Genomic DNA, 27,378 nt, shown 5'->3' on the forward strand with positions numbered 1-27,378 from the left:
AGTGTGGGTGTGAAACATTTTCATGAATTGAACCTGCCTAAGAAAACACTGGCCATTTTAATTTCAGGAGGGTGACATTCCATGCACATCAGATTATTTAGTATAATTACATTTCATCTTTAAAAAAAAAAAAAAAAAAAATCCCTTTAAGGCAGCACTTGAGGCCAGCAAGTACGAAACAATGCCAAAGCACTTTAAAAACTTGCCCATAGAGCCAAACCCTCTTAACTTGCCCTTAGGGCCAAAAGAAGTAGTCCCATCAAAATTAAGGAGAGCAAGATTTGGCCCATGGACTGTACAAACTTATTAATGTATGAATACAAGTCCCAATTCAGTTCAGCAAGACTGATTACTTCCTGGAAAAAACACATCCTTCCAATTCACCCTGGTTGTAAATGCATTGAAATCAAAGGAGTTATATCATAGATTAATTTAGCTCAGTGGGTCTAGTCTAGTATATAAGCAAAACTGCCAGTGATGGCAACAGGTTTTTTCCATGTAGGGACTGCATAATTGGGTCCACATAATGAATTATATTTATCAGACAGACCATTCTTATGGAAAATCTGTTGGTAGCTTTGTGAGGAGGGGGAAAAAAAAACCTTCATGGGAACACACCAGAGAATAGTAAATTTGCACCTTGATAGAATAGCATTATTTGTGTATATTATATGTAAATTTCAGAGGATACATGTCTTTCACTGTACATTTGTGGTCACTTAGTGGCAGTGCCATGCACTGCTATTTAGGAGATCCAGGTTCTCCAGTCTTGAGTTTCCAACTCTAAAGGCTGCTAGAGACCAAGCACATCATCCTTGGGGCAAGTCAAAAATAGGAAGGATGGCATGATAGCCATCCACTACAAATGTGGTTAAAACTATTGACCAGGACTGAGGTTGGCTTGCCCACATTCCTGGCCAATAGATAAGTGCCTCCTTCATAGTCATCTACACTAGAAGGGAAGTGGTTGAGTTTCTGGTGGTCCAGGTGAGTGGAGAATACTCAGTTCTATTTGGACCAGTCTTTAATAGGGACCTGGTGTGGTAAGAAGGAACCATGCTTTAATGTAAAACAGAAAGGACCACAACAAAACAGTGTGTCTAAACCTATCTATCTATCTATCTATTTATCTATCTCCTAATGTTTCTGTATTGAATAGGTTTGGTAATTTGTTTTTAAAAAATTGCTCATGTTGTGTAACTGCTTTGAATTTCTTTGCATGAACTCTGGCATATAATTCTTTAAGAAAAAACAATATATACTATAGCCTGCAAAATATTCTTGTTGGACAGCCATGTTTTGTGCAAATTGTATATTGTTGTGCGCAATATTGGAATATGAACTTTTATTAGTCATTGGCATTAAAATATGTTTTTATTGATAGTAAATGTGTCACATTATTTTGGGGTGTATGTAACATGGGCTTTCATATTCAGGTTGAGCACAACTAGTGAAGGGGACATTATCAGTGCAGTGAAAATATCACCAACTTTCACTAAACAGGTGGGCATGCAAATCACATTCATTTTAATGCAAGTTACAAGCTTATTTATTCATGCCGTTTGACAGGTCTATACTTTTTTAGGCTTGCTATAGCAATGCTTGACTTTATCTTTGACAAGATGATTCCATTAGTCTTTTTTCATAATGGAACTTAGGCCCCAATCCAGCAAAGTATGTGCTTAACTTCAAGCATGTGAGTAGTCCCTTTAACCTCAGTGAGACCACTCACATGCTTAAAGTTAAGCATGTGCTTAAATGCTTTGCTGGATCAGGATCTTAAAAAATTCCAGTTCTCTCTTGCCTTTGGATAGTAAATGCTTTATTTTCAGCTTTTCATGTTGTATGGTTTTTCAGTTTAGGGGGGGTCTGTTGAAAGTGTAATATTAATATGGATTCATGAGAGCTACAGCAACTATCTAGCCATTTGGAACTTGATTTTTTAGGTGGCTTGTAAACACCATAAATAGATGTTTGCTCTATGTTTACCTCTGGGAAATGTGTTTAATGTTTAAGGTTTAATGTGTTTAATGTTTAAGGTTAATATATTGACTGCCTTTTTTTTTTTTTTTTTTTTTGGTATATTTGTTACCACAAATATTTGATTTAAATTATAAAAATTGTAGTATATTTTCAGACTTTAAATAATAGCCTACAGTTTTGTATTTGGGAAGAAAAGTTGTTAAAAAATAGCCCATTAATATTTTAATCCAATTTTATATCGCTCCGTCCAAAGTTTGTCAGATTGTATTGAATACTCCTGAATAGCAGGTGGAGCTCTTTCAAGCATGCTAATAACCCAGCTCTGTTCAATAAAAATTGCAGTTTTTCTAGTTTAGGAAATGGCTGCTGTTGGTGTTTTTTGTTTTTCCTTCTCCAGTTCAGATATTTCTCTGTATAATTCAAATAGCAACAAGGTCAAGATTCTCCCAGTAACAGGCTCCCAGAAATCTTATGATTCTGTGGATTTTACAGCTGGGAATTCTCTTGGTTTTTAGTTCAGTACTTACAATATGATTGTCATTGAACAGAACATGGAAAAGACATGGTCCCTGCTCCAAGAAGCGTTCAGTCTACAGGCCCTGATCTTGGGCATTTAATCTGATTACTCGTGTGCTTAAAACTAAGCATGAGCATAATAAGTCTTTGTATGATCCAGGCATAACTAGACAAACAATTTGAATACATAAAGGCCTGGGTGACCAGTAGTTGAAATCATTATATAACGCTGCAGCAAGTATTTAAACTAGGTGGCAGTTTAATACTAATAGGTGTCACAGAAGTATTCTTTGGGAAGGGATATTAAAAAGGATGAGAGCATCACTATGGAATTCAAAGCAGGTGTTTGAAAGCCTTTGATTTCAGATTTTTTGACTCAGCATGTTGATTTTATTATTGACTTTATACTAATTTTAACTGTTTCAAATCATGTACATACAATTTGGGGGATTTAGAGTCAAGTACCGCCCTTATATTCTTGCTTACAACTCCCTTGATTTCAACAGAAGCCATGTGGAAGTGTGAAGGCAGGACTGTTCCTTTCATCTGTATTTTGTTGATTATAAAGCAGAGTGGAGGAAAAAGGTGGTAGTATTTTTTCAGGCTCCGCCCACAAAATAAGATCTGCAGGTCTGAATCATCCCAATGAGATTGCTGCTCACAGTAGATTGTGCAGATATTTAAAATATGATCATGTGTGCTGCTAGGCTCAGTGGGCTCCTTGAGCTAGTTTCCCTCTTGACTTGAATATGCCCATGGACTCTGCTAAGCATCTTGGAACTGGCTCCTTTGTGACTGTGAGAGATACCACCATATTTCCTTCAGCCAAACATCACCCACTCCTGGTACCACAATGAGACATCACTCCCAGGAAATGGTTCAGATCTTTGACCCTCCCTCTCCTTTCTTACATGAGTTAACAATATTGACTTTTAAATTATCATCACGGGGCATCTGAATTAACCCCTATGAACGATAGGGGCAGTTCACACCTCTCAGCTATTGTTCCAGGTTCTCTGTAGACCTCTGTTTCAGTTACACTTGATTCACACTGGTCTACACGACAGAATTTTGTCAACCAAAGTCAGCTTTTGTCAACAAAACAGTGGTGGTGCACACATAGCAATCCCCCAGCTGCCGACCAACTCCCCTATTTTTTGACAAAGTAAAACCACCTCAGTGAGAGGTGGAGAGTTTTTTTCACCAAACTTGTATCAACAAAGCATCCGTGTAGACACCGCACTTGGTTATGTCGCAGTAAACAGCCTCCAGGAAGTGTTCCACAATGCCCATCCTGACCGCTCTGGACATCAGTTTGAACTCTGTTGCCCTGGGGCCATCCGTCCCTCCCCCTTTATAGTCCTGAGAATTTTTGAAATTCCACTTCCTGCTTGGTTGGCATGAAGAGCTCACATCTTCCCAGCTGAACATGGTGGCTCCATGCACCAAAAGCTCTCCCACTTGGAGAACACCGGAGCTTCTGGATCTCATCAGTATTTGGGGAGAGGTAGCTGTGCAGTCCCAGCTCCGCCCTAGGTGAAGGAATTATGACACCTATGGTCAAATGTCTCGGTTGTTGGCGGAGAGGGGATATTAACAGGACACACTACAGTGCTGTGTGAAAATCAAGGAGCTGCGGCAGGGGTACCAAAAGACTAGGAAGTCTAACTGTCACTCTGGTGCAGAGCCAAAGAGCTGCCACTTGTATAAGAAGCTGGAAGCCATCCTCAGCGGTGACCCCACCTCCAACGCCAAGAGACCAGTGGATACTTCTGCAGATCTAGGGACAGCCGACGCCAGACTGAACCCTGATAAAGAAGTCGTGGACGAGGAGGTCAAGTTGGAGGACAATGCGAAGCAGGGGACTGGGTCATTTGGTGACATGGGGAATCAGGATCTCTTCTCGACCCTGGATGGTTTGAGCCAGTCCCAGCTCTAAAGGTTTGATGTGCACAATGAAGGAGAGGGAAGCTCGTGCTTTTTTTGATTGTGTGTTTTTGAAGCTGATGTACACCACCATTAACACACTTTTCTGCTGCACTGCCTAGCTGAACAGGGAAATGGGAAGCACATGCAAACACAGCTACTCTTGTGCATTTCTATCCCTTCAACCAGCTGTATAATGCAATAAAGCAAAGTACTGCTGTACCTCATGTAACCGAGCAGCATCAGCTTCAAACCAGGTGCCTATGCTGCTCGCCTATGTGCTGCATTGGTCCCTGCACAAGTGATTGAGAGATCTCTAGGAAACGTTCCTGGAAGTACTCGCCAATCCTCTGCCAGAGATTCCTCGGCAAAGATACTTTGTTTCTTCCCCCATTATAGGAAACTTTCACACGCCAATCGGCAATCACTTGTGCATGGACCAATGCAGCACATAGGCGAGCAGCATAGGCACCTGGTTTGAAGCTGCTTGCATGGAGAAGATGCACACTAGTATCCCTGCTTACTCACAGGAGTGAGATATTGGCTTCTATAGCCCCTGCCTGTGGAAAATGGTGACACAATTTGAAATTTTGTCTCTATCTACCTGCATCGATACCCCAAACAATCATCCACCCAGAACCTTCTCACCAGCTTGAGCCCCCTATCCCCTGGGCACAACTCACCATGCCCTGGTTGATCGTCGAGCTGTTTGCTTGCCCAGGGGACAGTAAGATAGAGGTGTCTTTCACAGTAATGCATCAATGCTGTTATTGCACTCACAATAATGCTTCTGTTCATTGTTTATTGTGCTTCTATAGATGTGCCCTTGAGGGGAAACCTCTACGCACAGCGCCTGCAACTGATAAGAAAACAACCATGGAGAAGCAAAGAGGAGATGTTCTGAGAACTCCTCCAGTTCTCTGAGGCAGAAAAAAAAAAAAAGACAAAAGGGCATGGAGACACACAATGTCCGAAAATCAGAAAATTGATAGGCAGGAGAGGAGGGAAAACCAGGAGCAAGTTATAGCAAGTCACGAGTGCTTGATAAAAGTCTGGAGAAGCAAATGGAGCTGCAAACATCAATAACAACACGGCAGACTGATTTAATGTGTGCTCGCCTCCCCCTTGCAGCCAATACAGAACTGATTCATATCCACCACAAACTCCACCCACACATTCCTACGAAACTCTCAACCCATCTCAGTACCCCTTTTACTCCACCCCTTCAGATAGCTACCAGGATGATAGCTGGACTTATATCCAGCAGTCATAGCTCACATCGCTTCTTATGGCTTTCTCCCCTCCAGCCCAGCTTTTCCTCTGTTTTGTGAATAACTGTTATTTAATAAAGACATACTCTGTGAAGAATAAGCAATCTTTATTTGCCTCTGGCACACGGTGGTTGCACCTCACATTGATACATACTGCAAGTGGATAGCAAGCATAGCACAGCACTTTGCTGTTTACAGAGACACCTTATTGGTGCTTATTGTCAAAACAGTTCCTCAAGACCTCCCTGATTCAAATGGCCCCGGGTTGTGCCCCTCTAATAGCCCTGACATCTAGTTGTTCATATTCAGCCACAAGACAATCCGCCTCTGTGCTCCACCCAAGGGGAAACTTTTCACAAATATTATGGAGCGCACAGCAGATGGCTATAACCATGGAAATATGCCATAAAGGCAGCGCCAGTGAGATTTCTAACCTGCCAAACACACATTCAGTGGTCATTTGGTACCTGCTCAGCCTGTTATTGAAGTGCTCCTTGCTGCTAACTCCAGGTTGCCAGTGTAAGGCTTCATGAGCCATGGTAGTAAGGGGTAAGCTGGGTCTCCCAGGATCACTATTGGCATTTCAACATCCCTCATGGGAATCTTTTGGCCTGGAAAGAAAGTCCCTGCTTGCAGCTTTCTATACAGGCCAGTGTTCCTGAAGATGCATACGTCATGCACCTTTCCTGATTAACCCACGCTGATGTCAGTGAAACACGGTGATCTACAAGTGTCTGCAATACCATAGAGAAGTACCCCTTTCTATTGATGTACTCCATCACAAGCTGTTCCAGGGCCAAAATTGGGATATGCATGCCATCTACCACTCATCACTGCAAAGCCATCCACTATTTCATGCACATTTCCAAGACTCACAGTCCTTCGTTGCAAAATGTGATTAATAGACCTGTACACCTGTGATAACACAGCTCCAACAGTGGACTTCCTGACTCTAAACTGATTAGCAACTGATGGGTAGCAGTCTGGCATTGCCAGCTTCCACATGGTGATTGCCACATGCTTCTCCACCGAGAAGGCAGCTCTCATTCTGGTGTCCTTGCGCTGCAGGGCAGGGCGAGCTGTGCACAGAGTTCCATGAAGGTGGCTTTGCGCATTCAAAAATTCTGCAGTTCATCATCCCACACAGGCATAACAATGCAATCCCACCATTCAGTGCTTGTTTCACATGCCCAAAAGCGGCGGTGCACTGAGTGCAGATGTTCCGTGAAAGCAAACAGTAATCTGACATTGTTCAGTTGCATAGCACACAGCAGGTCAGGCGCCTTGGATTCCAGTTCCCATTGGGAGCTTATGATATACTACATGACCAGCCGTGATGTGTTCAGAACGCTGACAACAGTGGAATGCATGCAGGACCCAGCTGTTCAGATAGAAATGGCAGGCACTCAGGAAACTGGGGATGTTGAAAAATGCCGCGAAACACAATTGGAAACCCATTGAATGACAGGATGGATATACTGAATCATGGGCCATTGAACACGCACCCATGATGCACTGTGCTCCTCTCCACAACTCCTAGCGGCACAAGGTGCCGTGTTACCCAGTGGAATAGCTGCCCATAGTGCACTGCTCTCCCTCTCAGTGCTAGAGTACCCACTGTGGACATGTTTTGGTGACACAAGTGCTGTGTGCACAGGCACAAAGGCTGAAATTGACAGTGCTCTTTGCTCACCACCGTAACTTGCGTCAACAACACTTTCTAGTGTAGACAAGGCCTGAGGTGTTTTTTTTTTTTCTTTGTTCGCAACCTTATAAGCCAGAGACTGCAGCCATGGCTACATTAGCGAGATTACAGCGGCACAGCTGTACTGCTGCGGCTGCACCACTAGAAGATGGCTTGTGTAGTTGCTCTGTGCCAGGGGAAGAGAGCACTCCCGTTGCCAGAATAAAAACCACCTCAACGAGCGGCAGTGGCTATGTCAGCAGGAGCTCTCCCGTCAACACAGTGCTGTGCATACTGCCACTTATGCCAGCCAAATTTAGGCCTTGTCTACACCAACACTTATGTGGGCAAAACTTTTGTCACTCCGGGGTGTGAAAAACACCCCCCCCCCCAAGCGATATGCGTTTTGCTGACTTACGTGCTTGTGTGGCCAGCGCTGTGTCGATGGGAGAGTGTCTCCCGCTGACATAGCTGCCGCCGCTCATTTAGGTGGTTTGTTTTATTATGTCGGCAGGAGAGCTCTCACCTGTTGACATAATGTAGCTACACAAGTGCTTAAGCTGGCAAAATTTATGTTGCTCTGGGGTGTGTTTTTCAGACTCCTGAGTGACATAAATTTTGCCAGCCTTAGTGGTAGTGTAACCCTGGCCTGAGGTCTTATCAACATGGGAAAGATGTTTCGCTATAACGTAAGGGTATATCTACACTACAAGCACTACTGTGGCACAGCTGTAGCACTGTAGGGTAGACACTTATAGCAATAAAAGGGGTTCTTCTCTCACTGTAGTAAAGCCACGCCACCCCCACTTAGCAGTAGCTAAATTGACGGAATAATTTTTCTGTTGACCTATTGGTGTCTACAAAGGGGGCTTAGGTCAGCTTAAACTACGAATCTCAGGGGTGTGTGAATTTTTCACACTCTCTGAGTGATGTAGTTAGGTCGACCTAAGTTTTAGGTGTAGACCAGGCCTAAAATGTAATTTTAAATGGATGTAGTTATACCAGTATAACCACTAGGTCTGGCCTATAATAGAGAGTTATCGCACTATATGTCGCTTGGGGTTTGAAATCCACACCCCTGAGCGATGGAGTTATACCAGCCTAACCCCCGGTGTAGGCAGCGCTATGTCAGCAGAAGAGCTTCTCCGATCGACATATCTGCCGCCTCTTGAGGAGGTGGATTAACTACGCTGATGGGAGAGCTCACTCCCGTCGGCATAAAGCATCTTCATTAAAGCTCTACAGCAGCTTTCAGTGTAGACTTGCCGCTAGTGTAATCACTCTTATTCCATTATGAGTGCCACTTTTCAGTTTCCTTTATGGAGGAAGGGTTTATGTTAAACTGCAAAAAGCCACTCATATACCAGAGTTAGGGCAAGTATACACTACAAAATTGTCAACCTAAATTATGTCAACTTACAGCCACCGCAGTAATTGAATTGCTTTTGCTTGTCCACACTATGTTCCTTGTACTGGTGGTGCATGTCTGCACCAGAAGTGCTTGCACTGATTTAACTGTCAGCATGGGCATTGTGGAGCGGCTTCTGAAAGGCAGCAACTGTCAATGTAAGCAACAACGTGTCTACACTGACACTGCATTGACCTGACTACTTCAATTTAAGCACTACACCTCTCACCGGAGTTATTAAGTCCGTGTAGTTGGTGAGTTACATTGGTGGGACCTGCATTTTAGTTCAGACACTTACAGAGTTAGGTCTCTGTAAGCTGCCTTAAGTCAACCTAACACTGTCATGTAGACCAGGGCTAAGGGTGTCCACTTAAGTCTTAAGGGCTTATACTAGTATAATTATACTGGCATTACAGTACTGGTAAAACTTTCCCATATAAACAAGGCCTTACTTTATTGTTTAATGAAAGCTGAAATTCTGGAGAACACAGAGGAGGGCTGGTGTGGTGAATGCCTATGTACTGTATTGGCTGTTTCTGAGCCCTACTGTAAATTGCCTGGGGTATTGCATAAATGATAATGTTCTATATATCAAAGAGCTGGAATATATTCCTGAAATATTGAACATTTAAAGTAACTAGTATTTAACAATACTCAAAAGAGATGGGGATAACAGCTATTGAACCAAATCCTGATGCTATCAGCTTCCATGGTGAAGAGCAGCCAGAGTTGTGAGGCCCTACAATTGCACTGATGAGTAGAGGATGCCTCTCAGGCAGTTGCACAGCCCTCACTCACCACCCACCATCAGTCTTTTAGCTGGCTCTGTCCCACATCCCACTTGCCTCTCCCCATCATATGGGGATTAAATGATGTCTTGGAGTAGGCTCTGTGTTTACATAGAGCTTTTCTGAGGTCCCAGCAGGGGAGTATCATGTAACCAAGGGATGCAGGGGATAAATATTTCTTGGAGTAAGGAGGGAGGAGGTTCAATAAAGTGAATAGTAATATAAAGCACAGCACAACACCAGGGTGAAAATTACTTATATTGCAATTACCTTAAATGCCCCAGTTAGGATTGGGGTCCTATTGTGCTAGGCACACAAGACAAGACACAACAAATGGATGAAGCAAACAAGGCCTGGGAGATGCCAGCAGCTCATTACAAATATTTTGATAGATTTTACTTCCTTCTCACTCCAGCACCACAGAAGATCACAATAAAAAAGGAAAAATGCCCCACAATGCTGTCTGCTTGACATATGCCTAAATAACTGTAGTCATGCTGTCTGCCAAGTTTAAATTTTGCTGTCAGACACTTGTGTTTTATTATGTGAAATACTCCTTATCTTAAGCTTATTTAAAATTTTTTCCATGCTTGTAGTTCCCAGTTAATCTCCGAAACAAAAGTTTGGTGATGCAAATAGCAATGATTTCTGCCTCTTAATAAAAGACCATGTTCCAACTTGTTTGAATGATAATTTTCCCATCCTATCATGGTTTAATTAGAGATGGTGTGTAGGATTCCAGCATTCACAATGGAAAAAGAAAAAAAAAATCCTATGAGCTAGTTATACAATTATGTAGCTTTATTTCCTGCACCTTCCTCTGAAGTTTCTGATATAGGCCTAACTGGACAGATCCAGTGTGTTAATTTTTGTTCTGTGGAAGAATTTTTAGAAAGGATATACCTTGGGGACCCCTTTATTATTTACTGAGCCCAGTGAGTGTATGTGGTGATGTTCAAAGAGAGAAGATAACATGGTACATAGTCAAGTAGATTATAACCTAAATCAGACACAGTATAGTCCAGCCATAAACAATGATGTGATGTTCTTATTTTGAAGCAGAGCTAGGTGGTTGTTGTGACCCATCCGTGCCCAGGTTAGCCACTTGAAAATGCCAAGGTCAGGGCAGGCTGTAAAAGGAGAGCAGATTCTCCCAGCACTGGTGGGTGACACTGAAGTCAGACTTCCTAATCAGCCACAAACAGTGCTTCTGATTCCCCACACTGGTTATCAAGAAGTCAAAATAAAAATATACACAGCCCCTTTTACTGCATTTCAGTCTCTGGCTCCCAATCAGCTACTAGGTCCAGTAAGGAGACCAGTTATTTAAAACTCTATGCTCTTTACCAAAAAGGTTTCCCCTGACCCCAAAGGGTCAGCCACATTACCAGATCAATATGAGTTTGGATCTTACCCAAAAGATCACGCTGCCAGTCAATTCTTTAGTAACTAAAACTAAAGGTTTATTATAAAAAGAAAGAAACAAACTATAAGAGAAGTGTTAAATAATTAAAGCAATCAGACACATACAATTGAGTAGAAAGTCTATTTATATCAGGTTCTTAGTAGAATTGTGGAGTTTGGGGGCTTGTACAGTCCCTCTGGTGTACATCCAGTACCTGGATGGATCTCAGTCCTTTGATTCACACCTTAGTTATAGATGAGTTGATCCAGAGGTAGGTGAAGACTGACGACTGAAGACAAAATGGATATGGTGCAGCTGCTTTTCATGTCCCTTGGCCTTTGCCATGCTGCTTGTGGAAATTTACAGGAATAAGATGGAGTCCAGGGTCACATGCGTGACTGGTGATTCATCAGGTATATCCCTGGCTTCTCCCCCTGGGTCCATTGTACCTGTGAATTTCTTTAATGGGCCATTAAGCAGGCTAGTGCTGCAGCCATGCTGTGTAGGGTGTCGCCCAGAAACACAGTACAATATGAAATACAGATAAAAACATATCCATAACTTCCATTACACTTATAACACATGAACATAAACATTATCATCTTATTAAGCACATTATAGCCTTTCTAACGATACCTGATATGGCATATCTCACATGAATTATGATCATTCTGATGTATTGATGTTAAAAAATATAATAAATGCCCCCCCCCCCCCCCCCCATCCAGCCAGCATGACAGTTGTTTTTCTTTTTTATGTTTATTTGTTTATCCCCCAATTTTGATGAATTATTGTTGAAAGGCTCCAGAACAAAAGTGTCAGAAGTCCAGAGACATGAGGAAGCCAGAGTGATGTATGTCCCTGCAGTGAAGGGATGGTGAGCTGTAACTCAGTGCAGAAGGTACGGGATTTGAAGTGGTGAGTGACCTGGTCAGAGTGACTAGTGAGGGAGATGATTTTAGAAACAGCTTTTTTGATAGTAGCCCGGAGCAGGCTGAGCTGAGATCCCAGGAGGAGCTGCATGCAACTGTCTGTTATGCTGGAAGATACTAACGCCTACCATCAAGTGCGGTTTTGATCTCTAGACCAGGGGTGGGGAACCTTTTTTCTGTCAAGGGCCTGATGGTGGCCCTGGAGACGGGGGGGAATTCGGCAGCAGCGTGGTTTCACGGCGGCGGCGGGGTTCCGTGGGGGGCAGGGGGCAGTGCCTGCCGTCGAAGTCCCCTCGCCGCCGAAAAGGGGCAACCAGCGGCAGGGTTTCGGCGGCGGGCACTGCCCCCCCCCACGGAACCCATGCCGCCGCCGTGAAACCGCACTGCCGCCAAATTCCCCCCCGTCGCCGAATTCTCCCCCGCCGCCAGGGCCAGACCTAATGATTTCGCGGTCCTTATACGGCCCACTGCAGGCCGGACCAAATGATTCCCCAAATGATTCCCCACCCCTGCTCTAGACAATAATAGACCTTGTTAAACCTGATAGGTGTTTTAAGCACCCTTCTTTCAGGGTAAATGGAAAGAGCAATTAAGTGAGTGAAATAGCTGGAGATGGAAGAAGCCACTACCAAAAGCAATAGGGCCATATGGCAAAGTCTGATCAAACGATAAGCCAGGTGGTTCCCTTATTGCAAACCCTGAGGCTAGATGGTAGTTTGTCATTGGCAAGTTGTGTTTGTTGTGAGAAACTGACAGGGAGAAACATAGTTTTGTGTGTGAGACCCAGAAAGAGCAGGGGAATGGAGCTCCTAGGGGCACAGGACTGGCTGGAGGGCAGGCTTGGAAACTATGAGCAAGAAAACTGCCTGCCGCTGTTCACTCCTATGGTGTTCAGAGAAACAGCACTTTGTGTACACGCTTTGTAAACAGGATTGCACCAAAGAACTATGTTTATATCATGCATTTCTCCTCCCAAGGGAAACCAGGGGGCAAGGCCCTGAATACTGGCTAACTGCTCAGGCCAAAAGGGCAGCAGCTCAAAGACAGAGACACACAAGTGCTCTCCACTAGCACCATGACCCCCAGCCCTCAGCAATAAAGAACAAATACAGCTCTGCTCCCCTCAAACATCCCCTGCGTGCAAAGCACCACACACCCCTAGGCCCTTCCCCCCGCATTTCTCCCAGCCCCCCCCCTGCCCCGCTCCACCCCTGGCACTTCCCATCCCCGGGCCCCTCCTCTCCCAGCCCGGCTCGCACCTGGCACATCCCCTGGCTCCTCCTACTCACTCCCAGCCCCGCCTTTTCCTTCCCTCCGGCCCCGCCCAGCCCTGGCCCAGTCAGCTGCGGCTGGGGCGGGGTCTCTGCCTCCGACGCGCGTCGCTGGCTTTCAGGCCCCGCCCCGGACGCCTAGTGATGACCTCATGGAGCCCGTCTCCCACTCTCCGCCCCGCCGAGCAATGAATGGTCCGTTTGAGTTACGTCATCAGGAACGCGACGGGCACGCGGGCGGCGGAAGGGAGCGGGGCGGGGGAGTGGGTAGATAGAGGTAGGAGAAGAGCGTGTCTAGTTGAGTTGATCGTACGTGCGGCGATCGACGGAGCCATGAGCTGCCCCGTGACTTGCGCCGCCTGGGTGCGCAGGGGGGTCGCCAGGGAAACGCCCGACAAGGTGAGAACCCCCGAGCTCCCCTCCTCTCCCCCTTGTCTGCGCCGCTGGCCGCCTTCGTGCAGTCCTTGGGGCAGGGTCGCCCGGGGCTGAGGAGGGTAGGAGGACGGGAGCGGGGAGCGGGAGCGCCGCCCTCCTGGGACCTGCGCACCCCGGCCGCTCGGTTTCAGCACCTTGTCCCTTCCAGGTGCGGCTCAGTGCGGAGGAGCTGAAGCGGCTCATTGGGGAGGCTGCGGAGACGCTGCGGTGAGTGTCCGCCTCCTTGGCGGCGGTGTGTGTGTGTGTGAAACCCCTGCGTGTGCCCTGGGGCAGGGTCTGCCTGGTCAGTGACGACTCAGGGTGCTCGGGTACGTCTCGCTGCACGGCGACACCGTCCCCACTGAAAACCCCCTAGCTAGGGTTTGGAGGTGCTTTAACCCTGGGCTGGGTGGGGATGGGGTTGGAGCTCAGGCTCTTCCCTTACTGGGGCTAGACCCTGCCCACTGGTAGTGAGGACTCAGGCAAAACCCAGTGAGTGCTGACAGTCCTCCAACGCCTTCCCACAAATCTCCCTGAGCCACAGACCCGTTCTCCCACAGTTCGTTGGGAGAGAATCCGAAAGTGTCTCAGCACAAGAACAGCAGGACATGAGTGAGATCTGGGTGCCAATGCAGTGTTGGCATGGCCTTGAACAAGCTGTGTGTGAGTTAGGAGGTTGGGGCCTGGGGTGATTACTCATCTGTGCTTGCCCACTGGTAAGGAATGTTGTCAGCTATCACAATTACACAAGACTCTCGCTTTCATGTTAAAATATAGTGTTTCCAGCCTTGCTGGTTGTGGAGCAAAGCTTGAAAATGCCCCCCCCCCCCTTCTAAAAAAAGACTTAAAAAACCCCAGAATCAGAAGACAAACACAAAGAATCCCATATTAAAAAAAATAAGTGTAGTGATTTTTTTAAGCCCATCTCATGATTTTTGAATGCCTGACTGATGACTTTTGAATGTTTGGAATTGGCAGTATTGCATACAAGTTGGAGAGAGTCCAGCGGTGAGCAACAAAAATGATTAGGGGGCTGGAGCACAAGACTTATGAGGAGAGGCTGAGGGAACTAGGCTTGTTTAGTTTGCAAAAGAGAAGAATGAGGGGGGATTTGATAACAGCCTTTAACTACCTGAAAGGGGGCTCCAGGGAGGATGGAGCTAGGCTGTTTGTTCTCGGTGGTAATGTGATGACAGAACAAGGAGCAACAGTCTCAAGTTGCAGTTGGGGAGGTCTAGGTTGGACATCAGGAAAAAGTTTTTTCACTAGGAGGGTGGTGAAGCACTGGACTGGGTTAGCTAGGGAGGTGGTGGAATCTCCATCTTTAGAGGTTTTTAAGCTGCGGCTTGATACAGCCTTGACTGGGATGATTTAGCTGAGTTTAGTCCTGCTTTGAGCAGGGGGTTGGACTAGATGACTTCCTGAGGTCCCTTCCAACTCTAATATTCTATGATTCTATACCTGAAAAAGAGTTGATGTTAAATAAAGAATACCTATATATGTTCACTGAGAACTAGCACATCTTATTTTACATAGGTGGAAGGTAACGGTGTTTATTTGTTAGAAATGATCTTCATGTACCCAGTCCCACTGGGGCTCTGCATTGGTGCAGTGGTTTACAAGCACAGATCTGATTGCAGTATCAGGACCCAAGTGCTATGAATTCCATGTGCATTCTGGTGAACGTTGTCAGCTTCTCTCTACCTGATCTCAGCTTTCATTTTTTAAAAGTCTACCCTTTGCTTTGCAAAGAGAGCTTTCAAAATATAAAACAGTTACCATACTTGTGAGTTCTAGTGGCTGTCCCTAAAAATCACAAATGCTATTTCTAAACTTCTGGTGTTTTAGAAGCTTAAACTTTAAGGGTTTTTTTTTGCATTGACTTTATAATTCTGCTGTTGCCAGTAGCTTTGCATGTGCAACTCTAAACTGCATGCAACCTTTTCTTATGGATAAGGCAGCGAGTTTGTCCCAGAGATTGCATAAGTCACGGAATCTATGACTTCCACAGCTTCTGGTGAGGCTGACCTCAGGGTCTCCAGAGCAGCTGGCCCTGGGACCAGCTGCATTAGCCACTGTCCGGGGGTGGCCTGAGCAGTGGAGGGTGGTAGGATGGTCAGTGCCTGCCGCTGGAGCAGGGGCCAGCCATCGGTGCCCTGGGGCCACCCAAAGCAGCACTGCTGCACAGTAGCTAAGATTTAGTCAGGGGTATTTATAGTAAAAGTCATGGATGGGTCATGGGCTATGAATTTTTGTTTATTGCTCGTGACCTGCCCATTACTTTTACTAAAAATACCCATGACTAGATCTTAGCCTTACTAATGGATTTCCCCCCCTTATTTGAAAAGTATGCAACACAAGGTTTGAGTAGTCTTTTGTTGGTAATTATACATTCTGTTAAACTTCAGTGTGGAAGCTTAGAGATCACATTTAACAACTAAAAATGTTATGACCTCTTCATAACATCTTGTACTTTATGGGATTCATTAGTACTCCAGTCATTTTATTTCTGTACAAAGATCATAAGTCAGATTTAAATTTAGAATATTTAATTATCCTGCTACCAATTTTTACCCTTATGCAATACATGTCATATGAAGGGCATTTTTGTATAAAACAAATAACAAAAATAGCTCTTCAGCAAGCACTTTCAAAATTGAAAGATCTTTGCATTAGGTATAGTTATTTTGCAGACCCGAGATTGTTTTCTATTCTTCATCTTTGTGCATTGATATCAGTAGGAGTTTTGAATGCAGGAGTAGTAAAATATGCCCACTAGGGAGAAGTCTCTTTTGGAGTCCTCTCCAATGTTAGCTGTTGGGTGTCCTCCTGCAAACTGTTGTATGAAAAGTAAAAATTCAAGAATCGTTACATTGCTCACCTGCTGTTGTTCAAACCTCTGGAGTTTGTATATTGGCAGAATCTGAATCATTGCCTTAGGGAAGGAAGCTTTGTGAAAGTTTAGGGTATTTGGGATAGGACTTTTTTTCTCTTTGAAGAGAATGTGGTGTGAAGCAGGTCAATCTGCTATAGATACTTAAGTAATGAAGCATGTGCCTGTTTGGAAGGAATTAAAAAGAATTTTTGGAGCCAGTCAAGCATTTCAAAGAGTGGGTGGGGCGGTCAGATCAGTAGAAAGATATTTTTAGCAGCTGCATTTTGGGTGGATGAATTGGGAGTGATTTTGATGTTGGGGAGACCAGAGGTGTTACTGTAATGAAGGACTAGCAATAATGCAGGCATAAAATGAGAATTTCAGCTTATAGGACATAGAGGGAAGATCATATTTTCAAAATGTGGTGGAAGAAAGCAAGATTTGGGTATGGTCTGGAGTTGTGTGGAAGAATCAAAAGATCAGACACACCCATGTGTAAGAGGGAAGATGTTGTCCCAATCCCTCTTTGTTTACCTTTTCCATTACTGTGACACTCCATTTTAGCCATTTTATAATTAAGGCTATGTCTACACCACAGTTTGTCAGCATAATTTGTCATTTGGGTGGGAATAAACCACCCCTTTTTTCCCCCTCCCAAGCGATATAAGTTACACCAACATAAGCGCAAGCGTGGACAGTGCTATGTCAACGGGAGAGTTCTCTTGCGCTGGCATAGAGCATCTTCACCAGATGCGTTGCAGCAGCACAGCTTCAATGCTGTATGTGTAGACAAGCCCTAAGTCGTATTCTGTCAGGAAGACATTCTAGAGAAAATGTCGTCATTGATGGGTTGAAATGTGAGTCTGGCTAGAAAGACAAGAAAGGAGTGGAAAAATTGGATTTAAAAGTCACTGGCAGAGAAACAGTAGTTGAAATCATGTGAGCAGGTAAGCTAATATGCCAATACCTCATTACCGGGCCCCCTAGCAATTTAGTGAAAATGTCCTAAACTCTCAACCAACTCTCCCACTGATATTACAGTGAATGTTTTTTCCTTATACAGAGAAGGAGAAGATGGTAGTGATGAAGAAGAACTTGGACAGGCTGCAGAAGACAGCATGGCTGTTGCTAGTGGTGAGACAGTTGAGCCACCTCAAGAAGTTGGGGACCAGGAGGAAGACAATGAAAAGCTGAATGATGATGAGCTGGCAGAATATGGTTTGGATAAATATGATGAAGAGGAGAATACAGGTAAGGTTAATCTGTTTCTCCTGTCAAGAGTGCAGTGGAAATGAAAAACCATGTGTTTCTCTTTTAGGTTAGGTCAATACACTTACCATGACATTAGTATCATATAGCTTTACAGGTTTCCTCAACAAGTACCTTGAAATTCAGGGTTTGAAAGGCCCACTTCCCCGGATCCAAGTAGAGGTTTGGAGTAAGCTGAGTGGGGCTAAGGAGTGGAGTAGCTGGAGCTATTAGTCTCTTCCATGAGGGGAGGAAACAAGACAGAGAGCTGTGTTCGAAAGGCTGTAACTCTCTCAAGATATAGCTATGCAGCCGATGGCAACAAGCCTGGGTCAACAGACTCAGGCTAGCAAGGATCTTGCTAGTGCTCTAAAAATAGCTATGTAGACAGTGCTTTGAAATTGTGGCTCTGGCTGGCAGTTGGGCTCTGATGCCTATGGAGTGTGGCTGGCTTCAGAGCCCAAGCCACAACTTCAAAGCACTGTCTATACAACTATTTTTAGAGTGCTAAGGTGAGCTCTGCTAGCCCAAATCTGTTGACCCAGGTTGAGGGTGTGTCTACACTGCCGGCGGCATTGTTGGCAGTGCAGGATCGGTTCCGTGGCAGACACCCGTTTAATTGATTCTTGAAAGTTTCCTGCATTCAACACGGTTAATCCACCCCCACAAGAAGAAAGCTGCGTCGACCGGAGGGCATTTCCCTTCGGCGCAGCGCAGTGGGAACACTGCAGTAAGTAAAGTTAGCTTTACGTAGCTTTACGTAAAGTTAGCTTTACGTAGCTTGCATATCTCCTGTCCACTGCTGCCAAAATGCACCGGCAGTGTAGACCAGGCCACAGAAGCTCGCTGCTGCAGGTTATGTAGACATAACCTAATTTGGAACAACAGCTGCCTTTGCTGCAGTTCCAGTGCAGAGCAGCAGCTGTGACTGTGAGAGTATTTGTTCCAATATGTAGGGAGTTTCTGTTGTGTAGGTTTGGAACCTGTACTTTTATCTTAATGAAGTAAGTTTTTTTTTTTTAAATAATATCCAGCTCTTATGTTGAAAGGCATATTTCATTGCATTTAGCTACAAGTGTAGGAGTTTCTAGTCTGTTACCTCTATCACAAGCATGGAAGAAACAGTTGTTGTCCCATGTATTCAGCGATCACAGCTCCATTTATTCTTTATAAAAACATCTTTTCTCCCCTTTATCTGAGGGGGGTAGGAGGGAGGAAGCCACTGTTGTGCTTTAACTAATAACTGCAACATTTGGTCCAAATATTTTTGTTGCTTTATTGGCTTGAGAAATAAGTAGCGCCACTAACTGGACCATCACTTTATTTTTCTATATATAAAAAACAGAGGAAGAAATATTTACATGTATAATATAAATTCTCCTACTCCCCAGTCACTTCTTAAAAGTTCACAACTGTGCAGTTTTTTAATTTGATCTTTTTGTTTGACAAGTAGTACCCCATAATTGTTCATATTTGTGATGTACTGAAATTCCCATTATAGATGTTGTGAGCCTTGGAGAAACCTTAGCCGGTCTTACGGTGTATGGGAATAACGAAAATGATCCTTACGTCACTATTAAAGATACTGTAAGTATTTAAAAAAATCTTGTGCTATCTTTCAAGGTTTACGCATCTTAAACAGCATAAAATAAATATTACATACAATTTTCAAAAGTGCCTATGGGACTTAGATTCCTAGGTGTCTAAGGCCATACCTACACTACAATCTTTGGTTGACAAGTTAAATTGGCATAAAGCAGTCCAAATTATTATATTGCTTGTACTGCTTGCGTCAGTACTGTGTGTACTCAACAGGAGTTGCAAAGCGCAGTGCACCATGGATAGATATCCCAGTGTGCTGCACGCCACTGTCCAACACATTGCCTTCTGAGAAGCTTTTGCAATGTGTAATTGAGGTAGAAATGACTTTCCCAGGGAATCTCTAGAAACTAAGGGTCATATGCATGAGCAATATAATAACTTGGGCAGTTTTATGCCAATATGCAACTCTCTCCATCCATGTGTCGTAATTTTTTCACTTAAAAAAAAAAATCCCACAAATCCAAATGGCACTTTTTGCTATCGGTCATCTGTGACAAGGAATAAACCTGCACAACCCTGCACTGGTCTCATGACCATTGCAAATACAGGATGCACGATCCTCCAATATTTGCAGACCCGCAGGAAGAGCCATAGTGACGGGGGATATGACTATTTCATACTGGTAAGGGACATAGCAAAAAAAATTCAAGGTGGTTCATGGAGCAGCTGCAGACCATGGAGCCCCATTTCTGGGCCTGGGAAACAAACACTAACTGGTGGGATTGCATCGTAATGCAGGTTTGGAATGGCGAACAGTGTCTGCAGAACTTTCGGATGTGAAAGGCGACGTTCCTGGATCTGCCTCCAGCACGTGGACACCAAAATGGGAGCTGCACTGGTAGTTGAGACACAAGTGGCGATCGCACTCTTGAAGCTTTCAATGCCAGATTGCTACCAGTCAGTGGGAAATCATTTTGGAGTTGGAAAATCCATGGTCATGCAAGTGTGTAGGACCATTAATCATCTGCTTCTACCCAGCACAGTGATTCTTGGCAGTATGCAGGTCTTAGTGGATAGATCTGCAGTGATGGGGTTCTTTAACTGTAGTGGGCAATAGGATGCTTCACCAATATCAATATGGGCAGGGAAGGTGCATGATGCTTGTATCTTTAATAACACAGGACTGTTCAGAAAGCTGCAAGCAGGAATATTCTTTTCTAACAGGTGGATTATCATTGGTGATATTGAAATACCATAGAGATTCTGAGGGACCCATCCTACCCCTTACTTCCCTGGCCTATGAAGCCGTACACTTATGAAGCCATACATTTAAGCATTGTAAAGGAAAATGTATGCATGCGGGTTCCTTTCCCTTTCATCGGGCTCATCCATGGTTAGTTGGCTAGCATGACTAGCTAGATGGCAGTGGATTCTCAAACAGGCCCTGGCATATGACATAGCTCCCCCTCCTCCCCTCTTTCCTCCTCTCTGTTCACAGCAGTGGTCTCTGTCTTGGGCTCCTCTGGGGTATCCACGGTAGTCTGTAGGATGCTGGTGGGATCTCCGCTAAGTATGGCATGCAGCTTGTAAAAGCTACAGGTCTGTAGCTCAGCACCAGATTGATTGTTGGCCTCCCTCTCCTTGTGGTATGCCTGCCGCAGTTCGTTTGCTTTCAGGTGGTACTGCTTCTAATCCCTGTTGTACCCCTTCACCTAAAACACTGTGCAGTCTTTTCATCGATGTTCATGTTTCTACCATTTGTCCGTAACTGTGCTAGAAAAGCCTCTTTACTCTAGACAGGAGTGTGTCTAGAGCATGTAGATGGCATGGTGAATTGGGCAGTTGCACACAACAAGGGGGTGCTGCTTGGTGTTCTCGCCAAGCTGAGCAGTCAGGAGAAGGCATTTAAAAAGTGTGGTGTGTTAAGGAGGGAGTTGGCTTCTGTTCTCTGTGACCCCTGTAGAACGGAGTTCAAAATTGTGACCTGAGTGATTACTGACTGGCATTGTGGGGCAGCTGCTGGAGGACTATTAAGATCAACATAGGTCACCCAGCATCTGCATTTGCACTGCTTTCACCTCTGTAGCCCAACACTATTCAGGGATGTGGCTCTACTGCATTGCCTTAACGGGGCACTTGTGTCACCTGGAGACAAATTTAAGTAGAAGCGCGTACAAATAGGTCTCTGCCTGGCAACATACGTTGACCCAACTTTGTAGTGTAGATCAGATCTTAGTTACATTTGAAAATTGGACTTAAACTCCTAAATCACTTGAGCGCTTTTGAAAATTTTACCCGTTATTTTATCTGTGATCAAACTGATCACTCTTACTGTTGACCTGTTTAATTATTTTTCTCCATAGTTTTGTAACAGCTAAATTTTGTGGAGTTATTCCAGTTGAAAATGTGCACGGGTTTGGTTTTTTTAACATAGCACTGAAAGGAACATAGCCGATTTGGGGCTTAACTTTCCTGAGTGTCCCCATGTAGAAAAGTCTTATTAATTAAACATCTGAAACGAAAGCAGATTAAAGAGCATTAAACTCATGTGTGGATGTTCCCGTTCAGAAGTAAAGCAGATTTAGTTCACTGTAGCTGAATCCCAGAGGGATTTAATTAATGTGCTTTCATTTTACACCTTTAGTTAATTCAACTTAATTTTCTTCTGAGTGTCTTATGTAGGCATGCCTCCTTAATAAATGTTCAGACATTATTTCCAGCCACCAGTGTTACAAATAACAACAAATGCACACTTGAAACCAGTTGAAGTAATTTCCAGATTTCTGGAGGAGCAGTTATAGTATGCTAGCAATATAAAGAGGGTTTGTTAAGCTATATAGAAATTCAGAGTATGTAGGTTGTGTGGGAAACAATACATGTGTGTGGGGAAATAGGAACTGAAGAGTTTGTGATTGGGGGTGTGTGGAAAGATTTTGGGCAGTGGTTTGTATCGAGGTACTTGTCAGGAGATTTCATTTTTCAGTACCAGCACACTCCACTAAATCCATCTAGGACACACAAACATTCCCTGAACGCATTTGATGATTGTCTAATCTCACTGCTTTGGCATTTCCTCTCTCCCTTTTACCTTTTGTTGGTTGTCCTCAATGGCTTGGCTACCTGACCTTTTTCAGTTAGTGGTAAGAGTGAAAATTCCATGCTTCAGAGAATTTCTAGGTTTTTTAAAACTTTCTCCTTCCCTTGACCCTTAGGAGCAATATGAAGAGGAAGATTTTTTGATTAAGTCCAGTGACAATCTCATCGTTTGTGGCAGGGTTGATAAGGACCACTGCAGTCTAGAGGTTCACAGTGAGTAAACAGTATTTGTTCATAAAAGCAGGGCTAGAATATACTCTGCTCATCCAGTCTGATCCCTGTGGCTTTGGAGGACCGCTCTCTGTTGTTCTCCATTTATCCTGGCTTTTGAATTGATGGTGCTTTGTCTCCTCCCATAATTAGTTTGTACTACAGTTAAACTACTCTTGCCTTAGTAGGACAAGTAGCACTTGCTTGAAGCTGTCTTCTGAAATGAGTAATTTCCTTACTTCATTTCTCATCTTACCTGAAAAGTATTGAGGTATTTATGTACTCAGAATGCTCAGGGGAAGAAATGACGTGTTCAGACTTTCTAGACTATGCAAATTTGGCTTGTTCTCTCCTTCTGTCTTATTCTCAACTCTTCAAATACTTTTTGCCTTGCCTTTTTTTTTTTTTTTTTTTTGTTGGTATCATCTCCAGCTTTTTTTATATCTGTCAACTGCTGGGACTGGAACAAAATATACTATTCCAGGTGCAGTCACACCAGGACTATTAGAGCAGCACTTTTGCCATCCTAGCTTTAAAAGCGGTTACCCTCTGTAAAGATCTGCTTTGTTGTATGTAACTTTTTCCTATTGCTGTGTGAGCACTACCTAGCATGTTGGGTAATAATCTTCCACTCTCTGGTTACTTCCCTACCCCCTCCCTCTCCCCCAGCTGCTGGTGCTATGATGCATTTTTCTATTGGGTAAATTCTACCACCATAGAACATCAGAGTTACAAACACCTCGGGAATGGAGGTTGTTCGTAACTCTGAATAAGATGCTATGGTGGTTCTTTCAAAAGTTTTACAAGGCTTTGCAAAAGTTTGTCCTACATCTCTACTATTCTGTGCTAAGGCAAAACCGTAGATTCTAAGGTAGAAGGATTAGTTGTCTTTAACTACCTGAGAAATGGCGGTATCTGGCACAACTATATTTCTCGAGCTGTTACCTCTGTAAAATAACTATTTAACAATCGCAAATGAACCCTGACCTGTGGAAATACAGTGGGTACCTGTACAATGAAACATCAGGCAGTCAAAAATGCTCTCATTCCTATTTTATAAATACACATGAGCAGCAAGTCTCTTATGTACCAGATGTTTTTAAATATTCTCAAACACAAATTAAGATAACATAGATGTGCAAGGTATAAACTGAATCAATTTGTACTTGATGTAGGTAAGTATATTCTTCCATCTGTTGAACTTCTCACCTAAAATAAATGTTCTGTGGTGGCTAACATTATATAGGGAGGTGTGGGTCTGTGCTAAAGACTGACAGCTTCACAAATATAGCTTGCAGACATTGTCTCTACTAGGGATGTAAAATGATAAATGGTTAATCATTTATTAACAGCTAACTGTTTAGTATTAGTCTTACCGTCAACACATCCCTAGCCTTTCCCACACTTTTTGTTCAAATCCCAGTGGTGAACGGCCGCCGGGGTGGGGGAGCAGAAGCGTGAGGGGCTGCTGGACAGCCAGTCAGAGAGCAGTGTCCAGAGGCTGGCCCCAGCTGCAGAAGCTCGTGTGCTGACCCTAAGGAGCAGCTTCTCCTCCCGCAGAGAGAGGTGAGGGTGGAGCGATGTCAGGCAGCAAATCCGGCCCTAATGGGTGGCGGAGCTGTCCTCCTGCCATGTGGGCTCATGCACCCCTCTTGCACCATGAGGGTAGAGCTGCCTCGGACACTTCCCTCTCCCCAGTCTGAAAGCCACCTGGCAGTCATGAGTGGGTGGTAAAAGCGGGGGTAGGAGCCTCTCTCCAAATTCCAGCAGCCGCCACCACTCAAGCCAGCCCAACTATTAACTCTTAAAATGATATTGTTAAATGGTTAACCAATATAATTTTAACAGTCTAAACGGGTACTTCTTAAACTGTTGTTTACATCCCTAATCTCTACATTGGGAAAATTAATATTTGCTCCATCTGTCTGTGTGGGAATGCACCATGTAGAATGGCTTATTTTTCTCTCCACTGACACACTGTTTTTTTAATTCTTTCAGTTTATAATCATGAAGAGGACTCATTTTACGTACACCATGATATCATCTTACCTGCGTACCCTCTAAGTGTGGAGTGGCTTAACTTTGATCCTAATCCTGATGAATCTCCAGGTAAATAAATGTCTTTAGTTTGCCAAAAGAGAGCATAGCTGGCTGGCTGTGACCTGTCTGTGCCTAAGTTAGCCACCTGAAAATGCCAAGGTCAGGGCAGGTTGCAAAACGAGAGCAGATTCTCCCAACGCTGGTTGGGTGACACTGAAGTCAGACTTCCCCACCAGCCACAAACAATGCTTCTGATCCCCCCACACTGGTTATCAAGAAGCTAAAACAAAAATATATACAACCCCCTTTATTGCATTTCAGTCTCTGGCTCCCAATCAGCTACTAGGTCCAGTAAAGAGACCAGTTATTTAAAACTCTCTGCTCTTTACCGAAAAGGTTTCTCCTGACCCCAAAAGGTCAGCCACATTACCAGATCAATATAAGTTTGGATCTTACCCAAAATACTATGCTGCCAGCCAATCCTTTAGTAACCAAAACTAAAGGTTTATTATAAAAAGAAAAACTATAAGAGAAATGTTAAATGATTAAAGCAATCACATACATACAAATGATTTGAAAGTCCATCTATATCAGGTTTTCAGTAGAATTGTGGAGTTTGCAGGCTTGTATAGTCCCTCTGGTGTACATCCAGATGGGTCTCAGTTCTTTGATTCATAGTTTAGGTGTAGATGAGTTGATCCAGAGGTAGGTGAAGACTGACGACTGAAGACAAAATGGATGTGATGCAGCTGCTTTTTATGTCCCTTGGCCTTTGCCATGCTGCTTGTGGAAATTTACAGGAATAAGATGGAGTCCAGGGTCACATGAGTTAGTCCTGGTAACTCATCAGGTATATCCCTGGTTTCTCCCTCTGGGCCCATTGTGCCTGTGATTTTCCTTAATGGGCCATTAAGCAGGCTAGTGCTGCAGCCATCCTGTCTGGAGTGTCACCCAGAAACACAGCACAAGTTGAAATACAGATACATCAAACATATCCATAACTTCCAATACACTTATAACACATGAACATAAACACTATCATCTTACTTAGCAAATTATAGCCTTTCTAACAGTACCTGACATGGCATATCTCATATTAATTATTATGATTTTGACATATTGATGTTAAATAATATCATAAATGGTCCCCCTAATCCAGCCAGTATCACAGTAACAATTGCAATTTTTGAATGTGAACTGCATAATTAATTTTAAATGTGAATAAATAATGGTCTCCTGCAGCAATATTAAGACAAAAGCGAAGCTAAGACATGGGAGGAAAAATTAAACATGATGGTGAATGTAACAAGGGGCACTCACCTCGTGAGTGACTCCTAGTTGCAGGATGTAATACTGAAATCTTTTTCCTGCTCATGGCACCCCCTTTAAGTTGCTGACCTTGCAAGGTAGATCTTCAGTGGCTCAGTCCTCCACCCAAGTCACACAGTTGAAAAACGAACCCTCTCTGGGGTAGCAAATAGTTCACCAAACTGTCTTCCCTCACCAGGGTCTTCAGCTCTATTTCTTGTCCCTTTAAATCTAGCCCTTTGCTTGGGCTTCTGAAGGAGCCTTGTCCCTCACTTGGGCTTAGGCCACATTGCCAGTGGCTATATCCAGGCTTGTCCACTACTCTGGGTTCCCACCCAGGGATCCTATAAATAGCAGCCACATACTGCTTCCTTCAGTTAGTTGTTGCTGTGTTCCCTGGGGCTCTTCCTACTGGTCCCTTTACCTACCCCCATAACCTTAGGGTTAAAGTTCTCGGGTCTTTTCTTTCTCCCAGGTCCAGTAAATGCAGTCCCTCAAGTTCCTTTCGCTAGAGGGGAGCACCCTTCTCACTCTCTTCCCAGCCAGGAACTGACCTGCTAAGGCTCTGCATCCTCTTTTATCTGAGCCTGCTGGGCTCTGATTGGCTGCTTCCTTGTGGCTTTTCTAGGTAGGCCTGGAAGACCCACCTTCACTGCTCCTCCTTGGGCTAGCATTTAGTAGGACTGCAGGTCCTCTAGCCAAGGGACCACCAAGGGCCAGGTACATCCCATCACAGTGAACAGGGTTTTTTTAGAGCTGTAAATGATTATGTATATGTCTGCATGGTTCTTTTAGTAATATCATTATAACGAATATAGAATCATAGAAGATTAGAGTTGGAAGGGACCTCAGAAGGTCATCTAGTCCAACCCCCTGCTCAAAGCAGGGCTAACCTCAGCTAAACCATACCAGCCAGGGCTTTGTCAAGCCGCAGCTTAAAAACCTCTAAAGATGGTAGTTAAAGGCTGCTATCAAATCCCCCTCATTCCTCTCTTCTGCAGACTAAACAAGCCTAGTTCCCTCAGCCTCTCCTCATAAGTCATGTACTCCAGCCCCTAATCATTTTTGTTGCCCTCCTCTGAACTCTCTCCAAGTTGTCCACATCCTTTCTGTAGTGAGGGGCCCAAAATTGGACACAGTACTTCAAATGTGGCCTCACCAGTTCCGAATAGAGGGGATTAATCACTTCCCTTAATCTGCTGGCATTGCTCCTACAAATGCATCTGGCCCCATGGACGTGTATGTCCAGTCTTTCTAAATAGTCCTGAACCTGTTCCTTCAGCACCGAGGGATGTTCACCTCCTCCCCATACTGTGCCGCCCAGTGCAGCAGTCTGGGAGCTGACCTTGTCTGTGAAGACAGAGGCAAAAAAGGCATTGAGTACCTCAGCTTTCTCCACATTCTCTGTCACTAGGTTGCCTCCCCCATTCTGTAAGGGTCCCACACTTTCCCGAATCTTCC

At 44.2% G+C, this 27,378-nt stretch overlaps 1 protein-coding gene across 1 annotated transcript in view; it reads left to right on the forward strand.

The window, feature by feature from the left end:
- The first annotated feature begins 13,404 nt into the window (after positions 1-13,404).
- The window catches only part of PWP1 (PWP1 homolog, endonuclein), a 51,288-nt gene continuing 37,314 nt past the window's right edge, over positions 13,405-27,378 (forward strand). The window contains exons 1-6 of the mRNA XM_067558992.1: positions 13,405-13,583; positions 13,768-13,826; positions 17,537-17,724; positions 19,223-19,308; positions 22,476-22,572; positions 24,568-24,678. Of these exons, the coding sequence (XP_067415093.1) occupies positions 13,518-13,583; positions 13,768-13,826; positions 17,537-17,724; positions 19,223-19,308; positions 22,476-22,572; positions 24,568-24,678 (607 nt within the window). The 5' untranslated portion in view covers positions 13,405-13,517. The remainder of the gene's footprint in view (positions 13,584-13,767; positions 13,827-17,536; positions 17,725-19,222; positions 19,309-22,475; positions 22,573-24,567; positions 24,679-27,378) is intronic.

Source organism: Emydura macquarii, unplaced genomic scaffold (genome assembly GCF_026122565.2).
Source record: "Emydura macquarii macquarii isolate MOO-44397 ecotype Brisbane River unplaced genomic scaffold, CSIRO-AGI_Emac_v2 contig_2205, whole genome shotgun sequence".
In the NCBI taxonomy this organism is placed as follows: Eukaryota; Metazoa; Chordata; order Testudines; family Chelidae; genus Emydura; species Emydura macquarii.